At 44.1% G+C, this 10,586-nt stretch overlaps 1 protein-coding gene across 2 annotated transcripts in view; it reads right to left on the bottom strand.

Annotated features, from left to right (window-relative positions):
• Positions 1-1,531: 1,531 nt before the first annotated feature.
• The window catches only part of adam11 (ADAM metallopeptidase domain 11), a 24,537-nt gene continuing 15,482 nt past the window's right edge, over positions 1,532-10,586 (bottom strand). Inside the window, exons 14-27 of one of the 2 annotated variants that reach the window (XM_053685160.1) lie at positions 10,545-10,586; positions 10,355-10,454; positions 10,137-10,208; positions 9,796-9,888; positions 9,591-9,671; positions 9,190-9,240; positions 9,036-9,099; positions 8,612-8,717; positions 8,359-8,478; positions 8,030-8,198; positions 6,535-6,649; positions 6,304-6,394; positions 6,025-6,042; positions 1,532-5,760 (exon numbers count right to left, since the gene is read on the bottom strand). The exon at positions 10,545-10,586 is cut by the window's right edge and continues 10 nt beyond it. In XM_053685160.1, the coding sequence (XP_053541135.1) occupies positions 5,745-5,760; positions 6,025-6,042; positions 6,304-6,394; positions 6,535-6,649; positions 8,030-8,198; positions 8,359-8,478; positions 8,612-8,717; positions 9,036-9,099; positions 9,190-9,240; positions 9,591-9,671; positions 9,796-9,888; positions 10,137-10,208; positions 10,355-10,454; positions 10,545-10,586 (1,138 nt within the window). In that variant the 3' untranslated portion in view covers positions 1,532-5,744. Of the gene's footprint in view, positions 6,043-6,303; positions 6,395-6,534; positions 6,650-8,029; positions 8,199-8,358; positions 8,479-8,611; positions 8,718-9,035; positions 9,100-9,189; positions 9,241-9,590; positions 9,672-9,795; positions 9,889-10,136; positions 10,209-10,354; positions 10,455-10,544 lie in introns of both variants that reach the window. The other variant, XM_053685159.1, reaches the window with a different exon arrangement.

Here is a 10,586-nt window from a genome sequence, read left to right as displayed (position 1 = left end):
TTCCCTAAAGCAGCTCCACTTCCGGTGTCAGGGTTCAGCTCGGGCTCGTGACGCTGTTTCCAGTCGCTTGATCTACAAACATGTTTAGAGAGAGACCCTCGTAACAAGCTCCTCCTCTTTTTTGTTTATTCTCACGTTTTTACGAACGCATACTAAAGAACGTCGTATTCCCGATAAAGATGGATTCGGTGCGGTGATATTTCGAAAACGTTACGGAGAACCGCGTATAAGAGCTGGAACAAACACGCACGACGTTTACGCCGTCCATCCGCGTCCGTGCGTTCCTCGACGGCGAGTCTAACACGGAAACACGCCGGAACGTTTATTAACTACGGGGTTTTCAACGTTAATTAAAGAGAAGAACTCGAGACTCGGGTACGTCCGTGCCGCCCCGACCGATCACGATCACGACAGTCACGACAGTCACGAGGGTCAAGGCTTTGGGGGTCTCCGGAAATTCATAATGTCCGTTGGGTGTCGGAAAAAGTTTGAGAATCCCTGATTTACTGTGAAATAACTCGTTAGAGATTATAGAATTAAATGAGGGGCGACGCTGAATTACTTCATATCGTTATTTATAACCCATGTACGAGTTGCACAAAACATTTACTGTGTCATGAATTTCCGAGTCGAACACAGACTCTGTAATAAATTAGTTTAAAGAGTGCAATGTAAATGTCGAATACGTCTAGAATTGTACGCCGCTTTGGATAAAAGCATCTGCTAAACGAATAAATGTAGAGTCTAACACATTTATATTATATATATATATATATATATATATATATATATATATATATATATATATATATATATATATATATATATATAAAACTTGTCCATCAACATGAGGAGACTGAGTTTTTTTTTTATACTTTCATTCAGGGACCGTTACAATCTGGCAACCCGACCCGCCCAGCGCCCCCCTTTATGTGTAAACGTGGAAGATCTGCAGCTCTAACACACAAACACACACACACACACACACACACACACATAAAGCTGCTCGCGTGCAGGAAAATGGCGGATTCGGCGTTTAAATCAGCTGGATGTTGAAATAAAAGTGTTTTTTAAGTTGAATTGATTATTTTTCTTGCAGGATCAGATGTGAGAGGTGCTCCAGGATGAGAGGAACCCAGAAGAGGGGCTTCAAAAATCTCCAGCATTAAAGTCCTCACTTGTTTTGAGAGATAGCACTGCCACACACACACACACACACACACACACACACGCTGCATTCCACACTTCAGTGCTCAACAGTATGCAAAATTAGTACTGTATGTATGTGTGTATATATATATATATATACATGCAATATTTTAAAACACAACTAATATAACACTAGTTTAATAAAGTATTTCTGAAAACTGCTGAAACTGTAGAAGTGAATGTGAGACTAGGAGAATCTCATCATGAAGTGTAATACATATATTTCAGTTAAAAGACCAGACAACTACAAATAAAGCCAAGCCCCCCCCCCCCCCCCCCCCACACACACACACACACACGAATAAAAACACCACACACTGCATGTTTTCATGTCATTTATTATTATTATTATTATTATTATTATTATTATTATTATTATTATTATTATTTCAGCCTTTTGATTAATACAGAAATGTTTTTCTCTCTAAATCTCACGTGTTACACTGCGGCTCGTCTTAAAGCAAACGTGGAAGTGAATTTAATCTGAAATGATCGACATAGTTTTTCTCTCATCAGCCACTCGGTCAGACATGTAGCTTTATTCTCACACACACACACACACACACCGTAACGGTTCTGTGTAATTCTACATTCATTTACAATCAAACGTCGCAATGGTATGGAATACATTTCCTATGATGCAGCAATTTTTAGCTTAGCGTGTGTTAGCGTTAGCGTTAATAAGGTTACAGCTGTGCGTTTCGTACACTGATATTAGTTTATAGCTATTCATATACAGGAGTGTTCATGTTTATGTACAGATACCGGTAAGTGCGTGCATATCTATCTATCTATATATATACACATCGTAGAATCATAGACAATAACCAACATAACGTAAAGCGAGTTGTGCTCCGTGGCGATCGGCGTTCGGTCAGAGCGGAGCGGGAGACGAGCGCTAGAAATCAGGATAAAAATCCAAGTGTTAAATCGTCACGTTAAAGTTTAAATCAGGAAGTCAACACTATGAACATTGTGGCCCAAACCTGAGACTAAACACACAGACATGCGTTAAAAAGACAGCCGTATATCCGTCACGCTGTAGACTGGGCACTGACTGAGGTGACGCAGTGAGTCTCTGAACCGTGACGCGCACAGTAACTGGGATTCGGCCGTCAGAGGGCGGCGGCAGTGCTACACCAAAATCATACGTCCGAAATCATCCACCCAAATCTAAACCAAAACAAATAACTCATTCGTTCTCCTTCACATGTAACATACAGGACACCTTTCTCCACCCCTCTCTCCACGCCCAGCTACACCCCTCTCCACGCCCAGCTCCACCCCTCTCCACGCCCAGCTACACTTCTCCTAAAATAAGCCCTGAAAGGTATTTATTTATTTATTACTAACGGTATGTCACTAAAAATTGGTCCTGTCATTTATTTATTGTTACTGATGGGAATGTAGAGTATTATAAATGCTTAGATTTATTAGTTTGTTTGTTTTTTTAAATTATTATTATTATTAATGATGATGAAAATTGGACCCGTAATTTTTCACAGAATTTACTGTAAATCCTTTATTTGTTTGTTTGTTTGTAATTGATGGTCATTCAAAAAAAAAAAAAAGAAACGTTTACGGTATAAACTTTGGTAGATTTATTCGTTCTTGATTAATGGTAATTCAGTGTAAATCGGTTTTTAAATTAGTCCTTTATTTATTTATTTATCAAGTTAGTTTTGAAATTCATGCTCGGTTCAAATAATAAGGGAATCGTTTACACCATCACTAGTACAGAACTTCACTGTAAACTACTTGTTTATTTGTAATCAATAACACACACTTTTCCATGAACGAGTCCTTACACTGTTCACTGATGGGAATTTACTGTGATAGTGCTTTAGGGTCATTTCTTAATAATAATAAGAAGAAGAAGAAGAAGAAGGAGGCTACGTGTGTATTGTGTGTGATACGGGTGATAGAGGTGTAAATTCAGTAAGGATGAATAATGTTGAGTGTGTTCAACGTTCAGTGTGTTTAAGACTCGAGTTTTAAAATGTGGTCTTTTCAGCGAATCCCCGACGCGACACGGTGAATATTTTTACCTCAATCTTTAAACTGCTCGGCTGGAATTTGTTTCTTAAAGGCCTCTCGATTCCATTCGGGTTTAGAAAATACTGGAAGAGTTTTTCCATCTGACCTGATAAACATCACAACAGATTTCAGCCCTGAATATTCCCTATTTCCGTGTTCATCCGTTTCTTCCTCGCGTGACCAGTTTATATCTGCGTGAGAGCGGGCCTGTGAACGCGAATATAACTCGTATAACCATCTGTCAATCATCAGAGAGAGAGAGAGAGAGAGAGAGAGAGAGAGAGACAGAGAGAGAGACAGAGAGAGGCAGACAGAGAGAGAGACAGAAAAAGAGACAGAGAGAGAGAGAGAGAGACAGAGAGAGACAGAGAGAGAGAGAGAGACAGAGAGAGAGAGAGAGAGAGAGAGACAGAGAGAGAGAGAGAGAGAGAGAGAGAGAGAGAGAGAGACAGAGAGAGAGAGAGAGAGAGAGAGAGAGAGAGAGAGAGAGACAGAGAGACAGAAAAATAGAGAGGGACAGAAAAAGAGAAAGAGAGACAGAGAGAGAGAGAGAGAGACAGAGAGAGAGAAAAAGAGAAAGAGAGAGAGACAGAGAGAGAGACAGAAAAAGAGAGAGAGAGAGACAGAAAAAGAGAGAGAGAGACAGAGAGAGAGAGAGAGAGAGAGAGGGAGAGAGACAGAGAGAGAGAGAGAGACAGAGAGAGAGAGAGAGACAGAGAGAGGCAGACAGAGAGAGAGACAGAAAAAGAGACAGAGAGAGAGAGAGAGAGAGAGAGAGACAGAGAGAGAGAGAGAGACAGAGAGAGAGAGAGAGAGAGACACAGAGAGAGAGAGAGAGACAGAGAGAGAGAGAGAGACAGAGAGAGAGAGAGAGAGAGAGAGACAGAGAGACAGAAAAATAGAGAGGGACAGAAAAAGAGAAAGAGAGACAGAGAGAGAGAGAGAGACAGAGAGAGAGAAAAAGAGAAAGAGAGAGAGACAGAGAGAGAGACAGAAAAAGAGAGAGAGAGAGAGACAGAAAAAGAGAGAGAGAGACAGAGAGAGAGAGAGAGAGAGGGAGAGAGAGAGAGAAAAAGAGAGAGAGAGACAGAAAAAGAGACAGAGAGAGAGACAGAAAAAGAGAGAGACAGAGAGAGAGACAGAAAAAGAGAGAGAGACAGACAGAGAGAGAGAGAGACAGAAAAGAGAGAGAGAGAGAGACTCTGAAACACAGCCTCCTTTAAATACTCTTTTTCCTCCTTAACACATGGATTGCGATCGGTTTGTGCTTATGTCTTAACACGGGTGTACCGTATATGAAGTATACACACACGCACACACACACACACACACACACACACAAGAAGCGCACACACACACACAGTGATCTATTGCGTGTTCACAGGGGACGCGCCCTGCATCACACTCTCACAATACATAATATATACGAGATTAAAACTGGCAGAATGTTTCTACGCTCGTGTTCCGAAAAACACGTGTGTGCTTGTCATGTTGTCATACAGGAAAAGTCCACACACACACACACACACACACACACACACACACACACACACACACACGCGATACATGAAGAAAACGATGCAACTTCGTGCTGTTTAAAGTTACATTCAGACGTTTATGTACACGGTATTTTATAATCGCTGGAGGGCTGACGACAGAACACACTTCAAACGGAATAATAATAATAATAATATAACAATACTAAACCACACACACAGTGCTAGTACCAACGCCTCAGTGCTCGGATTTTACAGTGACAAGTAAACTCACGTGTGTGTGCGTGTGTGTGTGTGTGTGTGTGTGTTTTCGGCTCAGAACAGTGTAAAGTCCGTGTGCGGTATTAGTTATTCCTATATTTATGACGCTTTTTCTGTTCCCGGATTCTCCGCGCGGTCAGAATCTCCGACCATCTGACTATTTTACACACGAAACACACGGATCTCAGACGATTCGTCTGAAGCGACCGATCTGAGGAGATGATAATGTACATGTAGATCAGATTTAGATCAGGCTCGAAGCGTTCCTTTAAACCTTGACAGAGATGGTGAGGGAGGGAGGGGGAGGGGCTTATTGAACGGTATTAAATACCATTTGGCAGGAATTCAGCGTGTTATTGTAAAGTTCTGGACCGACGCTACACGGCCAGTCGGACGTTCCCGAACGCCATCGAGTGAGGCGCGGAAAGATAAAAAGATAAAAGAACGCCGATCGCGTCTTTAAAAAGGTACACAGAGACCCGGGCAGGTTCGGCTGACGGCTCAGACTCGTACGAATCTCAGAATAAACACGACGTGAGGAACGGAAGGTGGGCTGGGGAGCGTGGGACGGTTCAGACGTGGCGAGAGGACAGAGAAGAGCGGAAAGACGAACAGGAAGCAGAGGCTTTGTGCAGGTTGGAGTGGAAGACATGGTGGTTTTCCCCCCGCCGCTCGTTTCTCCTCCGAACGTAAAAGGACAGTGAAGAAAAGAGGACAGGACAGCGGTACCGGACAGACTCCTCATCCTCCTCCGGATCTGAGGAACAACGGAACCAATAAGAGAACGACAGAGCACCGGCTGTTAGGAAACACAGAACCTGCAGGGAGTTCCCACCGATTTAAAAACCCCGTACGGAACAACACAAAGTGTATCTCGGTTTATAAAAATATACAAGAGGCCGAAGGTTAACCAGCGCCTCGGGTTCAGGAACCAACACCGGACCTGTTCTCATACAACAGAAAGGTCTAAACATCACCGAAAGAAAAGACACGTCACATGTCCTGTTCCGCAGGGTCATACCTTCCTCTCCGGATATTCCTGGATTTGGGGAAAAATCACACACACACGCACACACACACACACACACACACACACACACACACACACACAGAGAGAGAGATGATCAGTGTACAACTCAAATAAAGAAAGCGTTTCTCCATCTGTTACAGTGAAACTTACTGTGTGTGTGTGTGTGGTGGTTCTACTCTGGTGTCAGTTTTATATATATATATATATAGAGAGAGAGAGAGAGAGAGAGAGAGCACGAGAGAGAGAGTGAGAGAGAGAGAGAGATCTTACTTGAAGCCCCAGCCTGTTCCTCCCAGCACTATAGCTGCCAGCAGTATGGCTCCTGCTAAAGAACCGATGATGATGTTTGTGCCACTCGGACCTGCACACACACACACACACACACACACACACACACACACACACACACACAAAAGAAGTGAAGTGACTCTGTGTGTGTGTGTGTGTGTGTGTGTGTGTGTGTGTGTGTGTGTGTGTGTGTGTGACAGGACTAGTAAATACCTTTGTATTTCTCGGGTCCTTCAGGAAGCTGTGGATCAGGGAGCGGGTCGTACACACTGCAGTCCTTCCCCGTGTAGTCCGAGTCACAGATACACTTCACCTCGTTACTGCACGTCTGAGAGAGAGAGAGAGAGAGAGAGAGAGAGAGAGAGAGAGAGAGAGAGAGAGAGAGTGAGAGTATTACACACACTCGGCTGTAATCAGGAAGTGAGAATTGAAAAGCGATGTAAATCCTTTTTCCTGGAGTTCAGAGTGAGGTTATTGAAGGGGATTTGCGTTACCGGATCGTTCTCTATTCAGCGTGTATTCCTTCCTCATCCAACAAGAGCCTGAGCAGGAGAAAGCGCTTACTGTAGAGCAGAGGTTCTCAACCTTTTGCAACCACCCCCCCCCATATTGGAGGAGACCAGCTACAAAGATTATCTATTCTATATCAAATCTCTCTCTCTCTCTCTCTCTCTCTCTCTCCCTAATCTATAATCTGTTTTTTAAGATTTGTGTTTTTTTACTTTACTTACTTTTCATAAATTCTGATTTTCTAAATGACTTTTATACCGCTGTATCCCGGACAGGTGTGGAAGATGAACGATAAAGGTTTGTGAACACTAGAACTACTCTGATCAAGAGAACTAGGCTGTGATAACCTGGACTATTTTACATGGAAAACATGTTGCACTCTATTCGTCTCGCGTTGTAAAATACACCGGCATGTGAATGATGTAAACTGGGATGAAGGGCGCGTCTCGTTGTCCATGACACTGTTAAATCTCTGGCTCTCGGCCCCTCACTGAACAGAGCAGACGCGGAGAGAGGTGTGTGTGCAGCGGGAAAGCAGGACCTTGCGCGTGCAGGACCGTACTGCTGATATCTGGAACGGCGCAAAAGTTTGTCCAAAAAGTGGCTGAAGGGGTCTGAAAAGTGGCTGAAGGGGTCTGAAAAGTGGCTGAAGGGGTCTGGAAAGTGGCTGAAGGGGTCTGGAAAGTGGCTGAAGGGGTCTGGAAAGTGGCTGAAGGGGTCTGAAAAGTGGCTAAGTTGGCAATGCTGTTCTGCACTGACCGCTAGATAAAAGGCAGACTAAACTCCGCCTCTCTCCAGCAAAAAGAAAATACAGAGGGAGAGAAAGAATGCAGAGTTTTTCAATTTATGCACATCCTATATGAAAAGCAATAAAATACACAGAGGACACAAATGATGCAATATCTGTGAATTCTAAAAAAATAATAATAATAATCGCACCCCGCCTTCCGATCTCTCCACGCCCCTGGTTGATGAGCACTGCTGTAGATGAGTGAATGAATGGTGTTAGTGACCTGTTGCAGTACCGCCCGGCATCAGCAGGGGGTGGTGTTGTGTACAGAAAGACAGTAGTGCTGACAGATCTGGCAAATTCAGTCAATCCCCAGTGTGTAAATGTGTGTGTGAGTGTGAGAGAGAGAGAGAGAGAGAGAGAGAGAGAGAGAGAGAGAGAGACAGACAGACACAGACACTCACTCACCCCATGATCGGAGCAGATGTGTGAGCTGGAGGAACCGGGACACACAGACAGGTTAAAGGTCATCACCGGCACACAGCGTCGCTCCAAACACATCATGTTAGGACCACACGGAGTTCCGTCCTCTACATAACCCAGATCTGAGCCATCCTCCAGCACAGCATGTCCTCCACTACACATACACACACACACACACACACACACACACACACACACACTGTAAGGGTCATCAACCAGGAGATCTTCTCACCTTACTGGACATGTACATTTTACTGTTTCTGTTAACTGTTCTGTACACACACACACACACACACACACACACACACACTTACTGGCAGTCCAGGTACTTGCTCTGATGGTAGATGGTGAGACTTGTGACTTCTCCATCTAAATCACCGTAACGAGGCTTCATCGTCATATTAGAGCACAACAGAAACCCACACAGTACATCACTGTGGAGAGAGAGAGAGAGAGAGAGAGAGAGATGGAGAGAGAGAGATGGGTAGAAGTTAGAAAAATATATGCTCAACGCCTCAACAGTGTGTGTGTGTGTGTGTGTGTGTGTGTGCGTGTGTAGATGCTCACGGTTTGCTGCACTGGATCCATCCCTGTCCACTGGAGTCTCGTCCGCAGTTCCCTTTCTCCGTCCCCTCAGTGTTCAGCCTCTCATAACACACACGGTCTGCTGAGTCTAACACACACACACACACACACACACACACACACACACACACACACACACACACACACACACACACTATGATCTCAGTAAGAGTACAGAGGAGTGTGGTGTTAATGTGCAGGGCACTAGGGGGCGCTAATCACTTACAGGAAGAGACTTCTTTGTGGGAATTTAAATATCACTGCTGTGTGTAGTGTTTTCCCACAGAGTTGTTGAATTCTGGATTGTGATACACACACACACACACACACACACACACACACACACACACACACACACACACACACACACACACACACACACACAAGGTTAAGGTATTGTACTCACTGTGTCCCCAGAGCGCCTGACACTGCCCGTCTCTGGTCTTACAGCGACCGCCGTAACAGCGACCCTGAGAGAGGTGCATTGTGGGAGATTTGTCATTGGAGAAGTTCTGAGAGTGTACACAGCAGTGTGTAGAGGAGCAGGTGAGCACATTTACCTGTCCTGCGTCACACGTGTAGCCGTCCAGCTTGTTTACGTTAGGAGGACACTGGGGACCAACATCATCAAACACACGACGTCAGTTTTATACATACAAAAAAAACCCTGGAATCTGTTACAAAATAAAGCAGGATTTTACAAATACTCAAACAAACACGTCTATATAAAGTGCTCTAACTACCAAAAAATAACGCAGTAGAAATACCGCAATTCAGTGCATAAATACAGAATTAATGGCAACCTGCACTATGGGTACTCAATAACACTGGAACTAAAATACTGAAGACGTGGATTATACGTAGATTCAAAAAAAAGACTCGGGATTATAAATAATAAAATAAATAAATAAATAAATACTAGAAATTTGAGGTAAATGAAGATAAGAAGTGTAAACGTCACCTGACTGGAATCTCCAGGACACGTTTCTGGTATATCGCAATCGTTTACAGCGTCTCGACACACCACACCTCTCTGCTCATACTGTAACACACACACACACACACACACACACACACACGAGAGCAGAAAGATGGATTACCAAATATTTATGTATTATAGAACATAACAGTGTGTGTGTGTGTGTGTGTGTTTGACATGTCCTTACCCTACACCTGTTACAGCACAGTCCATTACTGCACATTGCATCATGGGTAAGAGTGCACTTCTTACAGCATGCGCCTCCTGCTCGAGAGCACTCCTGTCTCGCACACACATACACACACACTACATCAGCACACAGGAAATGGTCAGTACGGCTTCCTGTCTAGTCATCATAAGAGCACAGTTTCCTGACTGCACGTGTACTTTAAATCGAAGAGAATATACAAAATGTACAAGAGTCCATTTATACAGAAAACAAAAACATCAAGTTCCACAACTCCTCCTCTTCCTCCTCCTCCTCCTCCGAAAGATCATTACGAGAAGATCCGGGCTTTGCTGACTCACCACTTGCGAGCCGCAGTCACACTCTTCCCCCTGCTCCACGAATCCGTTCCCACATTCAGGAGGATCCAGTAACTGAAAAAAGCCCATCGTGAAATAATAATCCACAGAAACACACAGTTCAGCGCAAAGAAACAAGAACAAAAACAACCAACAAGTAGTTCCGTGTGTGTGTGTGTGTGTGTGTGTGTGTGTGGGTGTGTGTGTGTGTGGGGACTAGCCATGGTGGGTTTGTTGAACAGACAGCTGCCTCCTCCGTCCTGCAGGAAGCGTACGTACTCCTCCACACTGCAGCGGGAGAACTTCCTGGGCAGGTAGTACCTGACACACACACACACACACACACACACGCACAGTTAGAGACACACAGAACACACACACATCTCTGAAGGATCTGGATTCCAGACTTACCCCGTGTCCTCCATGATACATCCGAGCCAAGGGTCCGGACAT

The sequence above is a fragment of the Ictalurus punctatus genome, chromosome 13, assembly GCF_001660625.3.
Source record: "Ictalurus punctatus breed USDA103 chromosome 13, Coco_2.0, whole genome shotgun sequence".
NCBI classification, from domain to species: domain Eukaryota; kingdom Metazoa; phylum Chordata; class Actinopteri; order Siluriformes; family Ictaluridae; genus Ictalurus; species Ictalurus punctatus.
This window is presented reverse-complemented; position numbering and strand designations above follow the sequence as displayed.